A 22,285-nucleotide genomic window follows, 5' to 3' on the forward strand; every position below is an offset into this window, starting at 1 on the left:
GAATAATTATATTTAATTAAAGTTTTTATTTTCTTAAATTAGTGTACTTTTTCAAAATTGCAATGAAATCGTTCTAGAATAACTTATGTTTGATATTGGCCATTTTGGTAATTATACGTTGGTTGCTATGGTTTGAGACTAATGTATTTAGTGCATTTGTCCTGGTATTAGAGAAATCGCACGAGTTTGTAAGGCTTCAAACGTTAACAAGGAAGTTTGACCAGTGTTTTAGATTTTTTAAATATATTTTGCCCTTTATTTATTTGTTATATTACAATATATCCTTTTAAATACGGTAAAAAAAACTACAGAATACATTTAAAAACATTTATTACCTCGATTAAAGTAGAGCAAACATTCAGTGACATTTACACATATTTGTTACAAAAATAGGTCTTAAATAAATTTGATTCCTAACTTATCTAACTAACTCTAATTTAAGCTTGATACAGGGTATCAACATTTACAACTTGCAGAACACTTGGATAGTAGGAAAAAACATGTTTTTAGTGGAAACAGTCACAGAGGTCCCGAAATATCAATAAATGTTATAAAATGCTAGAAAGGCATATCTTTCAGTATATTAAATTATCATGATTCACGAGACGTAAAAAAATAACTTAAAATTAGGCAATAAGACGAATCAGCATCTAGGGTTAACAAAATAAGGTCTAAATCAATTTGAAGTTTACAAAAAGTTACGAAATATTTTATAAACCTTTAAAGAAATCAGTAAGCTTTACATACATTAGGAAATGTGCCACATTCATTAAGAAACCTGTTTGTGTAGTACGTGATGTTTTATTATTAGAAAATAGCAAACATTTGCATTTGTTTACACATTTTTTTTTGGCAAAACCTTATAGAAAATTTAAAATCATGCACAAAGTACTCTGCAGGCAATGTTTGAGGAATTGCAGGTTAAAAAAGTTCCCGAACAATATCGCTCAGTCGCCCCCCACGAAGGCTGGGCGGTAGTAATAAGGTACATTCTCCGTAAAACAAAAAAAAACTTAAAAAATGTTAATAAAACGTGTGTTCAACAAATTACCTTTAACCTTAATGTGATAACACTGTTGCTTTTATTTAAGCTTTGTACGTAAAATTTAAATGACTCGATATTAAAGGGAAACGTAGAATATATGAATGAAAATGCTAAGAAATTATGTAGAGCATTTTCTTTATTTTATATATTAAATGGCTGAAGGAGTTTCTTGTGTTTTTTATTTAGTAGATTCCAAAGCTGTTTGTTATTTGACGATTGCTTAGTATTGTGGCTGTTTTTATTCAGATAAAACTTATCCACTATATAAATTACGATCTGGCAGAATAGTAAAGTCCAACAAATAACCTATCGGCCGTTTTCATAAAAGATCCCAATCCTAATCAGCGGTGCGATCTGGACAATTAACCAATCACAATAAGTTATAAGTAATAACCAATCACAATAAGTAATAAGTAAGCATGTCAAAAGAAGTAGTTCTAATTGGTTCATTGTAGCGATCGATTGAAAAAAAGATTGGTATATTTTAATGAAAATTATTGAAAATTTATATGACTACAAAATATCAATAGTTTCTCGTATTTTATGTTATGAATAAGTTTTATCAAATGCTTAAAAATGTAGACTTAAGAGAATAAAATCAGACGCTGTTTATATACAGTTGCTAATAGGGACACGTGGATTTATTTATATAATACGAACAATAAGCTCGCAAATATATATAAGGGTATATCTATACTGCTTTTGTTTATAAAATATTTCCTTACGCAGGTGTATGTCAGGCAAGGTAAGGGATAAGACTTGATCCGATGTGCTAGTCAATATTTGCTATAATGATTATTCATTCGAAATGGTCACATAATATACTAATAGTTTAGACTAGGCTGAGTCAAACAGTACAATGTTGCAAGATAATGTAACATAGTATGTTGAAACTTGTATCTGATGCGTTGTTGATGCCAACCGTGATGCATATCAATCCTAATGCAAGGCACCGCGGACACGCTATTAAATAGTCAACACAACTATGAAACTGATAGATGCTAATTTGAGCAATTACAAGAATGGTAATTTTAATTTTAAGTCGCCCAAAATACGCCATGAAGTAGCCTAAAAATGCCCAATCTAAGAAAGCGAGGATGCGAAAAAAGGTCTCCAATATTCCAATTTATCTGTATGAAAAAGGCCCTTAACTTTCTTGATGTCTTAAAAAATGTAATTAAAAGCGAACTTTTCGAGATATCTTGCACCACTGACTTCAGCAACTGTCAAATTTCATAGCAAGCTAGTGTAATGAAAAGTTGACAGCCTATTAAAATAACTAAATCCGCATACCTATATTATGTGATTGGATAATGGATTTTAACATCTATAAAAGGCTTAGAAATCCTGACTGCTAGCTGGCGCTTTTATCACTTACAGTATCCGCTTGCAAGTGACTGATTTTTTTTTACTTTTGTTATGTATTCTGGGTCTTGAGTTATCGTTTTTTTTTTAATATTTCAGACTGAAATTTAACAACACCCTTCTCCCTTTTAAAGCATGAAAATAACTGAGGACGAACCTCAGTGAGATACCTTAACCGATGCATTCTCCAAAGGCAGTATAGATTTTACCGATATTCACAACTAACTAATGGTAGCCTTCATTCGTTCCTCTCTAGGAGCTTTCTTACCAGCCTCCAGTCCTCCATGATGTCAGCATCTGGCAGCATGTATACCACGTAGGGGGGGGAGACGGTCACCTGCCGCTTCCTTCGTCTTCGTCCCCATTCAGAGCCGCACGACCAGAGGTCCACCGTGTGCCGCTCTTCCTCTAACTTCCTAATTTTTTCTAATATCTCTTCTTTTAGGTTTTCGAACGCGAGCCATTTTTCACTCTGTTGACAAGGAAAAATAATAATTAATTCAACGCTTTGTTGTGAAATAAGGATTAATATTCGCGAGCACAGCAATAAAGTGTAGTTTTGATATCTGATCGAGATGATTCAGATCAAATTTAACATTCATTACATGTGATACAATATTGTGATGACGTTTTAAGTACAGAGTCTGTTGTATACAAATACTAATTCTGGGAAATTCACGTAATTTTATAGCTTCATCTGGGAACGGAACCTATGACCTTATCGATTTCACAACCATATTTTGGTGCATTTTATGTTTGGTGTAACATACAATCAACCATAATATAAAAACACCATAATAGCCCACATGAGTGTGTCGCGTTCCGGGATCAGCCTGTGTATATCCGGTTCCAACAGGCCGGCATAATTGTATTGACTATCGAGGGGTAATCATATCTCGTCAGTCAACATTTTATTGGACCTCACTCCATATACCATGAAATGCAGCGTGTGTCACTTTCACATGCATGTTTAAAAAATAAACAAAATCGTATCGTTGAAATACATCTATACAATTTGGTCTTTCTGAAGATACCTAATCAATGACTACCTCTATTCCTTTTACTAATTGATTACTATTACATTGGCTTGAAAATATCAGACGTCATGCCGCTGAAATAATGCATTGTAACTATCTTCAGCTCGGTTAAAAACATTGCAGAATTCGGTAGTCCGGTGGGTCACCTCTTCTTAAGCCTAGTTCAGACAACTTTAGTGCTTCAGTCAATTAGCGAGTAATTTAGTACCTAAACGTGCCAGTACTAATTAACTCGACAAAATTTACGTTGTACAGTCACGTTTAGTTTCTAAATTAACTTGTCACTCAATTTATATACTGGCGCAGTTAGAACAAGTCTTTAATAATACAGCGTGTTCTTCATGAATTAAATATATTTTAAGACAATTCAAATAAAATATTTTTGTGTCTGATTAAAACGAACAAGTCTTGGTATTGAAGTGTGTGTGATATCGCGTTGACTTAACTCTATCCCGCGATAAAGAGATAATTTTGCACACTTGTAACGTGCAAAATATAACAGTTTCGTGCAAATGTGTCCAAAAAGCGCAAATACTGTAATACGATAAATAAAAACGTTAATGAAGTATATCACGTTAGGGTTGTCCACAAAGTTGAAATATATTTTGTTAAAATAAAGTAATCAATTGTTTTCTTCACGTATGTAGGTTATAATGAATTCGACATATTGCCTATATAAAAATACTGTAATATAAAATGTCTGGCGAAGCGGCGATAGCCTAGTTGGTCGTGGAACGGACTGCGAAGACGAATGTCCGCAGGTTCAAAACCCAAGGGCACACACCTCTGACTTTTCTAAAATCATGTGTGTATTCTTTGTGAATTTATCGTTCGCTTTAACGGTGAAGGAAAACATCGTGAGGAAACCTGCACATCTAAGAAGTTCTCTATGGGAATTTCGAAGGTGTGTGAAGTCTACCAATCCGCACTAGGCCAGCGTGGTGGACTAAGGCCTAATCCCTCTCTGTAGCAGAGGAGGCCCGTGCTCAGCAGTGGGCAAGTATATAATACAGGGCTGATATTATTATTATTATTATATAAAATGTCTACTTTAAAAATTCAATACTTTCTATTGTTTTACTTTATTGTACGGAAGATAACAGACCTAATTAATTATGTTCTGGAAAGGTTTTTTTTAAAGTAGTGACTCTTCTTTTTTTTAACAAAAGGCATATTACAATCGTTCACAAATTAGTATTAAATGTTTTCAATAAAACAACAGTTAGAATTTCAATTTCAATTTTTTACCATATTTATAAGGCAGCGTGACTGAAGAAAGCCTGGTTTCTAAGAAGGCCCATTGTCCTTGTTTTCATTGTGATGTAGTGCAATAACATACTCCGTTTTTGTTTATATGTTGCAATTTATAGCAATTTTCAATAAACGATCCGAATCTCTTTTCAATCCGATTCAGAGAATTAAACAATCAAAATAACTCACTCGTCAGCATGTCAAAAAACTTGTTCTGATTGGTGAATTTTTGAGATAGATCAAAAATAGCGATTGAATAGATCTATGATAAGGAAGAAGATAGTTTAAACAAGCAGTAAGTAATGGCTGGAAATACGATTGTTATGAGCCGATATTTAGTTTCTTTACATTATAGACATTTATGTGGAAAAAAAAACATTTTTTTTTTCGTGATAAATTTTTACTCCATACTTTTCGAAGACCGCAGTCTGCATGGGTGCGCATAGATTGGGGAAAACACCTTTCAGCTAATCAAAAAGTCGGCCGAAAGGTAACGCTTTGATCCTTCTTCTGAACGTTCAGCAACTAAAGACTTCGTAGAGCGTCGTTGCTTCAATGTGAAACATTCAAGAAAACATAAGAAATCAAGAGACTAATGGGTTGCGATAAACATTTTTTTCTTGGCTCCATCTTCGTGTTTCTCAAATACCATCCTTTTTTCTGAACCTTATACACGTGTATTCACTTTAATATTCATTAAAGTAGCCAAAGGCCTTACTTGCACCATGTTATAATAGAACTCGAATAGACAATTGTTTTTGAATGTGAAGTACTTAAAAATATAAAAACATATTTTTGAAATCAAAACCTTCATTTCGTCTGATCAAACAAGCCCTTATTGAGTTAGAAAAACCAAGCAAGAAAGTATATGACCTATTTTGAAAGCGAAATAAATAATTATACCGTAAATATTCACAAAGCATGAAATACGAATATTGCTTGACATTATTAAATAAAATTAACATATTTCTAGAGTATACATTTTTCATGTCGATAGATAAATGTACTTCAGAAGAGCTATTTATATCTGTCTCTCAAATCCCTTTTAGCTTTAACGCCGTGAATGCGTAACGAACTTCCAAACTCTCCCATTTGTCTGCATCCAAAGACGTCTGAACGTAAGGCGTGTTAGGGTTGTCGCACACTTACTGCCCTCGCGGCAATCGCCTAAAAGGTACACAGAAACATATTTGTTATGTGGTTGTTCATTTTATTTAACTTATTATTGTGTCAACAATACCCACATAATGTCCTATTTTTATTCTCATTAAATAACGAGCCGAGAAATGAATAGCTCGTTTAATGATAATGTCATTCATAAATAGTGGTATCTCTCAGAATTTAGAAATGAATACTACGTTAATTTTCTAACACAGACGTTAATTCATAATTCCTAATAATCACTACTAACACTATCGGTCCGTTATTAACTAAAACCTAAAACATTGCTTACTATCTTTATATATCTCCTGCCACGGCTCTAAGTGTGCAACGACCCGTAATTTTATAGCCGTTAATATTATTCCCGCCGGTTGAACTCGCTGAGTGCACGTCGGCAATTTTCGTTCAAACCGGTCCGAAACGAACTTTACCTGAGTCTACAACAGAAAAAACGCAATCAAACGCGAACTCGACTCTCTGGAGATGCTCTGTTGAGATTTGAACGATATTGTTTGTTTTTGGTTGATTCAAAACGATGATTCAGAGTAGGTTTTAAATTTGAATCTTATTTTTGCGTTAAGTGATTGATGTTAGATTTTTTTCGAAATGATAAGTATTTTGTCCTTCCCTTGTAATGAATTGCCAGGTTATTAGAACATTATTATCAGAGCGTTTGTTGTACAATGTTCAAGGAAATGTTATCGATCAGTTAACGTTTAAGACAGTTAATGCTGAATGCGAATTTCTTTATCACTTACTTGAGTGAGGAGTGATTATTGTATTTAGTCATCCTATTTTATACTCGTGTATTACCGTTTAGACGTTGTAAAATAGACCCTTAAATTATAAATAATTGAATTTCTACAAATCCGATTTTTAATGACACTATTTATAAATTCGAAAGATTTTGTCATGTTGAATTAAAATTTACAAAAAAATATTTGGTATTACTTATTACAAAGTCACGGTTGATCGAATTTTGTCGATATTTTCATTGGAAAGTTACTTTTCAAAGAATAATTTAGTCTATATTTTACAAGGGAATTCCCTACGTAAACCATGACACCTGCCGTGAGTAAAACTTTATTTATGCAAGAAATTGTAAATAAAATTTTAGTACTATTAGCTCAGGGGGAAGGACAGGGGAGGCAAAAGTTAGTGTACAACGTTATAACTAAGTTAACGAAGAAGTTGCCGTGAAGCTGTATTTTCAGCTTACAAAGACTTTTGATTTTCAATCACTTTGACACTTTTGACTTCTCAAGTGAGTAACATCACCTTTTTATCGAAATCTAGACTTATGTTTTTTAATATATGTTAAGTATATTATTGAGCTGTATGGAGCAAAAGATTACCTTTTTATTCAATTTAGGATTTAAGTCTTCAAACAAAAGCTGTCCATTCCTGGGTCAGCCTGATACATTACTTTATTAAACCCCATATAATCCAATAATTATACTGTCTATAACGCCTTTAACCTGGAACATAAAAGTAAAGCTTGACGGCAGAAATAGACATTACTATTTAGGCGGACTATTGCATGCGAATTGAAACCTAAACTATAAGAGAATTTACATTAAAAAAACGATCATACAAATTGCATTACATTGCAACACGATCGACTATCCAAAGAGCAAACTTTCACAGGACAATAAGGGATAAAAAAGGGTCGCGAGGGATCCCTCGGGGGGACGCAGGTACGTAGCTTTACAAAAGGTTTGTCACAGATAATAGGAAACGATGCATCTGTCGATATATTGTTATTACTTGTATGTACTTGCGAATCTTGTGGATGCTGAGCGTTTGTTAACAGCTGGGTAGATAGCAACGATCAAAAATATTTATTAATATAGAGAAATATATATGTTTCTGGAAATAATCTGTGAAAATATTTAACTAATCGTAAAGATCATTCACTATATAACGCTTTGAGTAAGAAAATGATATAATTTATTTGTATGCGACTCTGTAACCTAAAACGATGAAATATAAATATCTCATATTGGAATAGCTCTGCGTAAACGCGTGGTCAACTGTATTGTAAACATACAGAGCGGATTTTTGTATGATAGCCACATTTCTCGTGACCATTTGCTATAAAAATGTGCTACGGTACATTCTTAATGGGTCATTTAATAACATTAATCGAAAATATATAAATTACACTCTAACCGTATTTAGAGACTTCCCTTAATGCTAAAGATCATTAAGCACTGTTTTAAATACGATTTTTTCTCCTAATAATCGATGAACTCAATTTTTATTAAAAGTCACAATTTTTTTAAATTTTGCCTGTATTTTGTAATGTTAGGTATTATTTCGAATCGGATAAGAAATCGTATCTGGATGTGAAAATTAATTATGAAAACTGACAAATGATAAAGTAACGTATCTGAGTGCGGCGATTTGTAACCAATTGCAACATTAAAGGCTCATAAAATTCCAACTGTCAAATATATTGTGTTGCGGTTATTCTTTGCATAACATATTGGGAAGCGCCAATGTTGCGTTGTATGCAAATGACATACTCATAATTCATTCGATAACACTGAAATAAATTCAAACTAATAAAAATAATTCAAATAGCACTATATTGTAGACACTACAGTAGTTTTATGCTTTGATATTATAATTACAACGAAATACTTTTAGATCAGGGAAGTGTCCAAACAAATTATCTGGAAATATAAAGATCAAATGTCTTAGTGACCTTAGATAATTTTACAAATAAGTTTATTTATAGATAAAAGCGGAAGGAACGCGCTGGATGCACGCCACTTTTAACTGGTCCGCCTGGAAATCTTTTGAGGATGCCTATGTTCAGTAGTGGACGTGATATCCTTCGATAATTTTATTAATACTGTCATAGCAAAAAGAAAAATAACGCTGTCATAGCTATATGCATTTAATGCTTTAGAGCAGGTTGATTTTAAACAGACGAGCGGTCGTAAATACTAAGCCAATTAGATTCTGCAAATTACATAAGCGGGTTGCGCCAACCCGACGATAGAGGATGGGTTGTAGAATAAAATGTCAGCTATTAATTCATTGTCTTTCGTTTTGAATTAGAAAGATAATATCCATATGGACAGTTTCTGTTTGTAATTTAGCAATTAAGTTTTGCACCCTTTGTTACACCACTAAAGAATATACATATACATCACAAAAAAAAATATTTTAATGAATCTGTTTATATATTATTTTAATGAACTTATTTTCAACTTAATTAGTCTATCGAAAGGATAAGTGGTAGGATATATTTTATGTCCGCCCGGATAGCGACCACTGTACACACGGTGTTAAAACCCCAGTGGCCCACGTAAGTGTGTCGCGTTTCGGGATCAGCCTGTGTATATCAGGTTCCAACAGGCCGGCATAAGTGTGTCGACTGTCGACGGTTAATCACCTCTCATCAGTCGACATTCCTTTGGACCCCATTTTACTTACCATCAGGTGCAATGGGATTTGCCGAGCCCGAAAAAAAAAGCTCATAAACAATAGCAAAACCATTCAGAAGTGCACAATATCGCGCTGGACCCACGCTCGCTGCGCTGAGAAATTACTTATAAAGACCATTAATTATATTGTGCATGTCCTTCATACCAGAACACAAAGTAAAGACAATGCTATTGTACCACTGATATGATAAGTGGGTGGTACCTAACCAGACGGACTTTCGTGCACGAGAGGTACTGCTATGGCTACTTATAAGAGGTTTAAATAATTTAATATTAAATAAATGGATCACTTGAATCAAATCAAACTTATCTTCACGATCAAAGCGAATTAGTTATTCTAAACCGATTTGAATAAGATTTTATCATGTACAAAATCTTGAGAATTAATATTTAGTATTTCTGCGAACTAGATTTTTATAGAGCAAGGACAAGAAAGTCGTGTTTTGGAAAGTAATTTATCTTCTGGCTTCCTCTTTTACTTGAAATACATCTATGCAATCTAATACCAAATAAAATTGTGTTAGAACACACGTGTGTTGCTCGGCCTGGTATCTAAGAACATGAAATACCCATGGGAACATATGTTTGAACTAAAACTATCAATTTACAATGGACATACAATAAACACGTTAAGATTTAACAACGCCATATTTAATCATAAACAATAAAACTCTCAAGACATATTCTAATGAATGCAAGACGGCACAAACGACCGTTCGGTTTATCAAAATCATTTGATTACAGAGTTATGTAAGCGGTGACGCGCCGCTCGCTCGGTCGCGTCGGGGGCACGACGACAAAATGGCCGCCGGCCGCCATTTCCGGGAAACGCGGCGCGACGGGGCACTGCGCGCGCGCACCTCGCTTGCATACGCTAGCGACATCTACGTACAGTTGATAAATGACGTGCAAGCTTTGTTGGATTGCGCGTTTTTTATGTTGGACAGACTGGAATGATAATAGTTTACTACATGTGGTAATTATTTACTTCGAATTTATGAAAACGTAATTAACATTATTTACATTATAAAATTACTTTAGCTTTTTTTGCGTTATATTTATAGACATCTTTTACGTATTACCGGACGTGTCAGCGGTGTCATAGATAAGGAAATAGAACGATTTTGGTCTATAGAGACACTTGAGTTATAATTAGTGTTGACACTTCATGGCGTAATACGTTTCGAGCTGAACAAACTCTTAGTCATTTTTATCTAATGACATAGGGTATTTAGTTTGGTTTGCGAAATAATTTTACATACATTTTAATTAGTAGGTAAATATGATGAGGGAGCAATTGATAAAAGTGAAACACTTCCAGTGTATGCATAAAACTCTGTTATATTTTAACTTTTTTCAACAACAACGTAGTAAATCTATTTATGCTTTCGTTTCATTGTATTTCGATAACGGCATCTTTAAACTACTAGATTACAAACATCGTTTTACATTGAGATATTGAATATACATAACTAAATATATAATTTTCTGAGGCCATAACGCTTCTAACCAATAATTCCTTCAACAAACTTATTCGGCCTTAATAAACGTTTAGTATAGTTGTGAGAACTCATAAAAAGTTCCAAATTAACCGAATTAATGCGAAACGTTACAGTTTTATGCAAGAATTTCGAGATTTTAATGTATATTCATATACATTACGACACACTGGAATTCTGTTAATGTTCCCTGTGCCAATTTAAATGTATGAGTGAGTCAGTCACGATAATAACCGTCACAAATACCAAGATATCGATATATGTGTATCTTTTGACCAATTCTCTAGAGTCTAGAAGAATGATCGTTCCTGTTAAGTCATCTACATTTTTTATCCTGCATTTACTTCTTGTTATTTATGCTTCAGCCATCATTTACCACGCTAGCCTAGGCTTTTGTGCGTTGCTAGAAATGGGCCTTGAAACCATCATCCAAGAGTAGTTAAAGTTATATAAAATAAAGCCTAAAGATGGGAAAACAGTGACATTGCATCAATGTTTGTCCAATTCATTGATTCTTAGAAGATTAAGGCAAAAACAGCGGATTTGAATGTCAATTATGCTTATATTAAGAGGATACCTTGTGGATATAAGCATCCATATGAGCTGTGTCACATGTTTATAAATTTTATTTTGGTAACGATGACTGCGATTTTGAGGAAACTGTTTGACCATTGAGTCATGGGATGCCGCGGCGAAGGTGAGACGATGGCATCACTCTGTTGGAATGTTACCTTATGGATGCGTTGGTACAGTCCATGCCCTTGTCGAATAAAGCCCGTTTTCACTAAACGATCGCAATCTTAATCCACGATCCGTAACAGAAAATAATCCGTAATCGAAATAAGTCATTTGTAACCGTGTCAAAAGAACTTTGTCCTGATTGGTGCATTTTCGCCGTAGATCAAACAATGCCATTAGGATCGTTTATCGATCAATGTGTATTTGGAAACATTTGAATAGTTGAATTTATTTTTTGTATTTGTATTGGAATCATAATATAATCGATATAGTGCTTTTCATTTAGTGTTTGTTTTATTTATTTATGATATGGCTGTTTGTCTTTATTATAATAGACACCCAAATAATTCTAAATTAAATACTATAAATATATTTAAATAGTAGTCAAGTATATTAACTGAGCCATATTTATTTTTAAAAGAACCAAACTTACTGTTTGGGCCTTTTCAAAGTTCTCAAGTACTTTTTATAATGTATTTAACTTTTTTGAAGCTCCAGCAGTCTTCTGTGTGTAATTGTAGAACTTGAAAATTGTCTTCAGTGATTTTTTTTACCAAAATGAACGTCTTCATTTTGAGTGATTTAACAGAGCGACAAAATTAAGTTGTGACACTTTCTAGGGACGTAAATTTTGTACATTTTGGCGAACGTTCATGAATGCAGCTTTCTTTATGATACATAGGTATTATGGCGCAGCATGAATAGTTGACTGAAAAATCGGAAATAACAGCATCTATTTTTAAAATAGGAGGTATGATTGTAGATAAAAAAAATGTATTATTTAAGCAAACGTAATATTTCTTTATATCGAATTTTCTTGAACCAAGTGTTTTTTTTGTTTTCCTAGATATAGTTATATTGATATTTTGCTTTCTTCATAATAGTCCTTAGCTATTGTATAATTATTTTTATATTAATAAGTACTTTAAAATGTAATTGATTATTAAATATGAAATTTCGGTATAAAAAAAATATGAAAATCCACTAAAAAACAATGCAAATTCCCACATTAGATTGAGGCTTATCTATTAACATAAAAGTATTAAACCTCCTCAAGAAAATCCTGAAGAAACATCACAATCTTCAGAAAATATTTTTGTTTCGTATCTATTTTTTCCGGTCATTTTTAATTCTATCATACTCATTTACACTTTATATACATATAAACAACATATATACATAATAGTACATATATACCAGTTGGACATATATAGTTCGTAGCACCAGTGGAGCTACGAAACCGCTACGAGCTACGAGGCCATCGATTGGGAAACAGAGTAGGTACACTTTTCTTTCTTTTTATAATGCGATAGTTACTGACTCGTAGGTTTTTGACCCCATGTCATGACGTGTCCGTCACATCCGACATGACGTAATATGGTATGTCGTAGGAAAGTTTATTTTTTCAATTTATTGTTTTGTAATAAATTAAGTTTGAAAAAACACGGCTATTTGGAATACATTTTTTTGATGATATCTATTCTCTCGAAACAGTTTAATAATTATAATATAATTTATTTTAATATTTTTTTATGTACATCATACCTACTAAAATGTAAACTGAAAAAATAGGAAAAAAATTAATTCAAAAGACATTACACGATTTAAGGGATAAAGGAAAAAAAATTGAACACATTATGCCGATGCTGTACCAAATTTGACAATGACGTCACTGTATCATGAAATCGTTTGTTTATCTTCATTCGATAATTTTGAACCTTGTTGAATAGTGAGGAAACAATCTAACGAATAAATTTAATCGTACGCATATTTTATGTTCAAATGTTATTTATTTTAAGTAATAAAAATCGTTTTAGCGTGAGTTGAATTCGTGCACCAAGGGTTCTGTACAAACTTATAGGTAAGGTATATAAGTATATAACTTCAAACTTGACAAATTTAACTTTGCCGTTTGGTTCCTAGACACGGTTATTGCATTAACCGCAACTAATAAGTTTGTAATAGTAAATTCGCTTATTTTTGTTATCAAAGTATATATTTACGGATTTAAGAATTTTCCTTCACTTGTACTGTAAGACATTGCTTCTTGCCAAATTTCATATTCCAGGTCAACAGGAAGTACCCTACTGCTGTTGATTCCCTTGTGAAATCGCAAAAAATGACATAAATGGTCAATCTTTCGATCGCTTTGACCTACAACATTGATTTTTTTACAACTGAAAGACAGAAATGAGCATTTATTATATATTTCTACCTAATTCTACAGACTCTACGCATTCCTTAGATTTTTCTCAGGAATGCAAAAGTCTTGATAGACAGATGGACAGGCGGGCAACAAAGTAGACTTACTTAATAAGGATTCTTTTCAAGATACGGAACCCTAAAAATAGGGCATATTATGCCGATCGTGTACCAGAGTTGGCAGTGACGTCACTGTCTTATTAATTTATTTGTATATCTCTATTCTATATAATTTTGACTCATCAAATAGCAAGAAACAACCTGCCGCTGTAACTGTAACATATGTATATTTTATATTATAAATCAATTTCAATATTTATTTTAAATTATAACGTTAAATTTATTAATAAACTGTTAATTTTTTTTAAGTACAATAAAATTTAATAACGGGGGAATTGGGTAACATATTCGTTATGATAAAAGTATCATAAACTAATTTAGAGACTTATACAGAACTTACAATTTATATAAACATTACAGAAATACTTTAATAAAACTTAGAACCATTCAGGCATTTTGTAAAATGAGGCCAACACAGGCATTTATGGGCGGTCGTATCGCTTACCATCAGGCAAGCTCGTCTCGTCATTCAAAGCAATAAAAAAATAACGCATTACGCCATATTGATGAACTAAGGCATTATACATATATACATTATGTATACATTTGCGTTGTCATTATTAATTCACGTCTTTAACTGAATCAATAGATTATAATTAATTATTTATTGCTTATTTTCTAAGAGGAAATCAGTAATAATATTTTCCCTCCATTATATCGGTAGTCGACATATTTATTCTGCTTGAGGCAATCGCTTTAGCAATAACAGAGTGCTTGACCTGCCGCCGAGTGCTCCAAGTGTTATTGTTCCAAATACGAACAAACATCGCATTGAGCTTTAATGTTGATTAAACAGTTGTTTTTATTATTAACTAGTCGACCCGACAGACGTCCCGTCTTAACTATGAATTTGCAGCGCGCATTCTGTCAATCGCTAACAGTTATTTCAAACAAGTGACAGCTATATAAAATTAATATTTTCGTTAAGTTTTCTCAAAATTTTCTAATTTTACGCGCATTTTTTTTTGATTTTTTTCTTTTATAAGAACCTTCTCCTGACAATAACAAACACAACAAAAAGAAAATAGTGAAATCGGTCCAGCCGTTCACGCGTGATGGCGTGACCAAGAGAAATAGGGATTCATTTTTATATATATAGATTTTAATAGAGAAAATCTCTTAGTTACATTGTTTCTTTTCTTTTCTAATTTATATCGAGGTTATATTAATGTTTTGTAAGTTTATCGAGAAGTATGCTTTGACCGAGGACATGCGACGGACATGACAATATCCATTTCCATCATGCCTTTAATTAATAATATACATTTAAAATTATTTAATTTTCATTAGAGAAACAAATATTTATTTAGGCTCTAATGTAGTCAATTAAATGTAACTATTGCTTTTCAAGAAATTTATTCTAACAAGTCTGTAAATATTGAATTGAACCTGAAAAGCACTTCAACCATAAGCTCGTCAAACTTGAGCAGTCATAAAAAGATGACCATTAATATCTGATTTATTACCCATAAAGGGACGACCGTTCAATACATCTTTGACCTTAGTTCCATCTGTATAAAATGTCAAACGTAATAAACCAACTGACTAGTTAGTCAATCCAAGAAATATTTGAATATTTGAACAACTAATCGTTAAAAATTGATAATTGCAATCATTACGGTTTAACAGCCTTTAATAGTGTATTTAGTTTGTTCGATTTAAATTTTAAAGAAACTCTTTTGTAAGTGTAAGCAGGAATAATATTGGTTTTAAAAATAACGTTTTTGCTTTTCATGCTTTTTAGGTTAGATTTTAAATTAAATTTATTTTTTATAAATAATACAAGTTAAATAGGTTACTGTTCATAAAAAAGAATAATTTACTTTTAAGTATCGTACATTGCGTCAATTGTATATTAGAATACGTACAAAGGAAACTCAATACTTCTTACAAACACTAGCAAAAGTCCATAACCGAAGTTAAATATGAAATTCGGCGCTCTACATAAATCATGCGTCAAGTACGTCAGTACATACAAAGTGGTAAATAGGCGAGTTATGTACTGCGACGGGCCCCGCGCATGCGCGCCGCAATCGATCCACGCCGTTCTTACTAAACTAATTCTATTATAACTCCTCTTATACAATGAGAATCGTATGATTACTTTGTACCTATCATGCAATAAGTATTAAAAATAAATAATTTTTTTAAAATATATCTTTATTTAATTACAATATATGTTTTAACGCGCACATGGATGTTTTTTTACTCGAAGACAGTAAGTTTACCCGTTTGTAATATTACAATCTGTAAACAATAGAGGACACACATGTGATTAATAGACGCAAATATAAATCACATTCATATAAGGAAAGAAATCTAATTACGATTTATAGATGTTTTTTAAATTCTATTTATTAATCTACCTATTTAAACATTATGATTTGTAATAACAAGGTCAACACAATATTATGAATAATTTCCTTGTTATTTTGTTAAAAATAAATTTCAAATATCTATAATTAAACATTAAAATGAAAATGTTTATAATTGAATCCCGAATGTAATTTGATTAGATCTGTTCGGGAGTCGAGACTCCTACGTAGCACTCCCACGGGAAAACCTACGTCCGCTATACAATTACAATCTGACATTTATGAAAAACAACCACGCCCAATCTAAGATTTTGCTTCTTTGCACACAACATTTTATTCACCAATAACCATATACAATAATTATAATTGATAGATACATTTAGCTTCAAGCTATTTTCCCTTTTCAGAGATGGGGAGAAGTACAATTTAGGTCATATATAAAACAGGGCGTACCTATTTCAATTTGCGTGGTACAAATCCAAGTTTCAGGTTGATACTGAATAGAAAAACAGAATAGTAATTCATAGCTTTTTAAATTAATTGTTACTTATTATCGATATCCATATAATAAATAATTCGAAATTGACATGTGCGTGTTGATGCGCGTGTTTGATGTGTCCTTTAATGCCGACGAACGACGACATGATTTAATGAAAACAATTTTTTTTTACATTAAAATAACTAACATTACAATTGGGAAGATTTGTAAAGAAATGTTAAAGTTTGAATGTTTGTTAGAAATAAATGCAGAAACATTTGAACACTAATAGTGTTCAAAATAATTAGCCTACATTTTAATGAAGGATATTAATACACTAATAGTCTGGAGTAGCATGTAGGCTATTTCTTTATCCCGAAGAAGTTCAAATTGGGATTTTTATTGCGGAAAATGTCTTTTACGCCATCGAAGCTGAGAGCAACACGTATATACTTACATAAAAATAGATGTGTGTGTATATATTTGTTGCGACGTAATATCGTGTCATATTAGACAGATATCTCCAATCCGTAAAATTCTCCGTCTAAACCACTTTAGAGCATATTTTTTCAAGAATCCTGCAACTACGTTATCCTATCTATGTTTGGTGTGTGTATGTGTCTGTACATGTATTACATACCTATTTGCATATATCGTACATCTAGAGACGTTAATTTATATCTGGTTGAGGTGCAAGTAATCTTAATTTGTTATTGTGTTATATGAACTATTTTCATGATTTCAATTTGTATTAAAAGTTTGTATGGATTCAAAACCAATGGTTTAAAGCTCATTTTGATCTAACGTTTGTACGTTAGATAGTTATGTTTCCTAAATATAGAGCATTAGTTTATGTTTTAAAGTAATTCTATACTTAAAATAAAGGTATTAAGACATAAAATTATAGAGTAGAAAATATACAAATGCAGCCTTAAGAAACATTTTTCTTGCCTCCAGAATGAGGGAAATATGAGAAAATAGGTCGGGTTATGTACAGAGAAGGAAACCCTAGTTTCTATTCCCTCGGTGCCGGAATTATATATTTTTACTCACGCGAACTATCTGTATGAGTATAGAATTTTTAGTAATGCAAACAACGTGTATAGTATATATATATTGCATTATATTTATCCATAAAGTAGTAAGTTTTATGATATTTATTTTATAGATACGGAAAGCAACATATTTGTACAAAAAACTTGTATTGTTTAATTTTTAGTCTTATGACACCTACCCACATGATTTGTTACGAATAAAGCATTATACTCGTTCATAAAGTAGTTAGTCATCTTAAATTTACCCTTTTAAAAAAAACGGAAAGCGACATATTTGTACAAAAAACATCTTTAATGGACAGGCTTATGATATCTACCTAAATGAATTGTTAAAATACATAGTCCTTATTGGAAACGATCTTTCCACATATTATACCTTCAACAGTAATCTATGAAATTTCGATAAAATCACATTGGTTTTTAAATTATAATTCTCTTTTGTTTTATATCCAGCTCACGCCTGCATAGCTGGAAAGGCAGGTGTGGTTATACATACTGCACATACAGATCACTATACATATTTCTGTAATTTTTTTTTTGTAAATTCCGACCTCACCATATTGGGTTAAACTTTTAATTCACACACGTGTCTGAATGGAATACTTACAAAAACTGTAATAACTTGATACAGGTCTCGACCTCATGAACAAATCAGTCACTTACGCTACGTTATCATCGAACCAATGATGCTAAATTAATATGAGACGAACACCAATCCAATAGAAAAAAAAATACGACAAAAACATATTAAAAAAATTAAACACAAACGTAACGATACGTTCGGTCCACATTATGTATGTTAATATTCACTATGTTAAACGGGGCGCATGAATATTAATTGTTTTCTGTTCAATACATCAAGAGATGACCTTGCGTGTAAGACATTGGTCGAGAAGTAAGATTTATGCGGCCATTAGTTGTAGTTCGCGGTTTCGCCCGCGTGAATGACCTATCCCGATATAAACGTGCTATTGCGTTCTTTTGTGGGATATAATGTCTATAATACCAGCCCTGTATTATATATATACTGTCCACTGCAGAGAATGGACTTCCTTTAATATTGAGAGGGGCTATATGCTTCAATCCACCATAATGGTTTTGTAGTGTAATCAAATTTTGATATTCTAAATAGTATTCTATTGGAGACGAGCTACGTATCAAATAGTGAAACCTCGCCCCCCTCCGTCAACTCTGGTTGAAATCACAACATCAATCAATTAATATACTTTTTAAATTAAATATACCTCTTTGTAAAATCATTGGAATATATATATACATTTTAATTTAAAATACTAATAGTTTAATGTCGTTTTTGGTATACAATTCACGCGACTTAAGAAACATCGAATAAAAGATATTTTAAAATATTTAAAAATTCTATTCAAATAAAACATATCACATGGGAATATTATGCTTGTGTCGTGATTCATATATTCAAAACACTACCTTCTAGCATAAATCTAATATTTTTTAGTTTTGTTTAATATGTAAGGTGTTAAGAACAGCTTCAGTAAGTTATAAAGTCATTAAAACGATAACATTGAGAAAAGCATAGCATACAAACAGTGTAACAGTCTTCTAAGCGTGACGTCACACAACAGTCAGCAAGAGTCGTTGAACTCTTTTCTATTCTTCGGCTACTGGAAATGGGAACACAAGGGGCAACTGTGGGAAGAATAGGTCTTAACAAAGATTTGTACAAAATAAATATTTTTACTACATATTCTAGTTCCAAATAATTGACACGTTATGTCATAAATCATACGAGTTTTTGATAACAATTGACAATAATTGAGTTAAAAGAAAAATAATAGTGTTAAGTGATTATTTTGAATAAGCCGGTTCAAATATATCTATCTCACATAAAGCAGTCGTATGTAAAGTATGTTTACTGACGTTTTTCTGAATGTCTAAATGATAAAGTCTGTCTATCGTACACAGCAACGAACACAGCACGCCTTTATATCCTATAAAGGCGTGCTGTGTTCGTGCCTACTTCCATCTCTACCTTCTCCTGAAGGTAGAGATGGAAGTAGGGCACCTACTTTTCTCCATGTGTATTTTGATAGGGGGCGAATCTATCGCTATATTGGATTCTAAACTCCAGGTTAATGCTGAGGATTAATCGTCAACTAGATATCTATATCTATTAGATATCACTGGATATATAATTAGAATTATACATTCGTCATCTAATATATAAAATTCATAATTTCTCGTGGGATCTATTTTAATGCCGCACGTAACGAGTGACATATATATTATAGAATTGGACGCAACACGCAAATCACCACCTTTTAGGCGTTCTGTTTCTTTAATTTATAAATAACTTTTTTGTGCTACTAAATATATCAAAAATATGACGAAGATAGCCTAGTTGGGTGTGGAACGGACTGCTGAGACGAATGTCCGCAGGTTCAAAACCCAAGGGCACACACCTCTGACTTCTTTAAAACTGTGTGTGTATTCTTTGTGAATTATCGCTTGCTTAAACGGTGAAGGAATACATGGTGAGGAAACCTCCATACATGAGAAGTTCTCTATAGGAATTTTGAGGATGTGTGAAGTCTACCAATCCGCACTAGGCCAGCGCGGCTGACTAAGGGCTTATCCTTCTCAGTAGTAGAGGAGGCCCGTGCCCAGCAGCGGGACGGTATATAATACGGGGCTGATATTATAAAATTGATCAAATCAAGATAATATTGGCTTCGTGTCCATGGCGATGTCCAGCTTTCCATTAGTGTAATGACTGTTAGGTTATATTAATTCAGGTTATAATTCATTTAATGGATATCTCATGATTAAAATCTCAGCTCTAATAAATTAAAATAATCCTTAAAACAAATTGTATCTATGAGCTACCGACCCCGTAAATAACTCGTATACTGTATTCTATTTGTGAAAACTTTCAAATGGTCTCCTCATTAACATTCCTGTATTATTGCTTGATATAGTTGTACATTTTCCGTTAATAATAAAAAATATTTTAAATAGAGCAGTAGTATGAGAGGGCGTTTTATCATACACTTTGGCTTTACATAAATTATTGCAGATTATATACGAACCCTGTATTATATACTGCCTATTGCTGAACACGGGCCTCCTTTACTGAGGGTGAAGGTCTTAGTCCACCACGCTGGCCTAGTGCGGGTTGGTAGGCTTTATATACCATCGAAATTCTTATAGAGAATTCTCAAGTATGTAGGTTTCCTCACGACATTTTTCTTTACCATTAAACCGAATGATTATTGGTCTCTCGTTAATTATATTATACGTTACTAGAAGTACAGAGGTATTCGTCTTGGATTTTTTTATTATTTGTTTGAATGAGAGGACGTGCTTCCCGTTCGCCTAATGGCAAGCGATACAACCGCCCCCATTAGAAACCTCATCCAACACCTTGAATTACAAAGTATTTTTTGTCATTCCACTATGGTGGCCATCCTGAGACATGAGATGTTAAATCTTATTAAGTCCAGTAGTTACACTGGCTATTTTGTTACGTATAGTATTTATAGATACAAACTATATTTTGTTTAAAGCCGGCGATGATCAGTTGGAATCAGATGACTCACTTTCTAGCCTTTTACTATTACTATTAAAAGAAAAAAAGGAAAATAGTCGATAATATTGTGTGCCGGTTTAGTTTAACTTCAACATTCACTTGGTTCAATAATAATGTAGAATACTCTATGTAAAATACTCTAGTAATTTCTTTTTATAAGCGCTCGACAAAGTGACTCGACTGCGTCTAATGATAAGTGGAGCAGTCCATCGACAAATGAAAGATCCCCTCGCCAACCGCAACAATTATGCCGGCCTGCTTAAAACCGGGTATACACTTACGGGAGCCATTACGTTTTTTATTGACTGACCATAAGGTCAGTTTAGTCATAAGACTAAAAATATAAAATAATCGTATATCCAAAAGTCATTCTTACATTCTTGTATACCCTATAATGTTGACAACTGTATAGTTTAATACGGCAAGTGATTCGCCAACGCGTTGTATGTGGACCGTCTGAGTTGAAACCTAGCTGTCTCTAACGGTAAACTCCACCGCCGAGTTCGCTCGACGGGCGACACGCATTCTTAAATATTATTAGCCGATATTTGGAAATTCAAATAAAAAGGTATATTATAAATATATTTTTTGTAAATAATGACTTATTATTAGTAGTAGGTTTAAATTGTTGATGATTTTTCTATGTCATAGGTTTTATATTTAGTAGCCACGTGTAGTGCATAATTTTGTTTGAATTTTAAACTGCTATTTTAAGTATAATAATCATCTTTAAAGATTTAATGTTGTTTTTTTAATTAAATTTCCAATGACCAAAAACAGAATGAAAATATGGTAAGTCTCATAATGATCAGGAATTACATTAACAGATGTTAACAGTTCTATCTAAATTGATGATTTTATAGATTTCGGTGTGTTTACCAATTTTCAAAACACCCACAAATCTTTCTAGGTAACCTATGTTTTGGGCACCAAATAGCTGTAGTTGCTAATTATTTATTTAAATATTTTAATTCGTCACACCGGCCGACAAAACAC

The 22,285-nt window shown here is 32.6% G+C and overlaps 1 protein-coding gene across 1 annotated transcript in view; it reads right to left on the reverse strand.

Moving 5' to 3' along the window:
• Positions 1–313: 313 nt before the first annotated feature.
• The window catches only part of LOC115445796 (breast cancer metastasis-suppressor 1-like protein), a 122,069-nt gene continuing 100,097 nt past the window's right edge, over positions 314–22,285 (reverse strand). The window contains exon 4 of the mRNA XM_030172231.2: positions 314–2,882. Coding sequence (XP_030028091.1) covers positions 2,649–2,882 — 234 coding nt within the window. The 3' untranslated portion in view covers positions 314–2,648. The remainder of the gene's footprint in view (positions 2,883–22,285) is intronic.

Source organism: Manduca sexta, chromosome 11 (assembly GCF_014839805.1).
Source record: "Manduca sexta isolate Smith_Timp_Sample1 chromosome 11, JHU_Msex_v1.0, whole genome shotgun sequence".
NCBI classification, from domain to species: Eukaryota; Metazoa; Arthropoda; class Insecta; order Lepidoptera; family Sphingidae; genus Manduca; species Manduca sexta.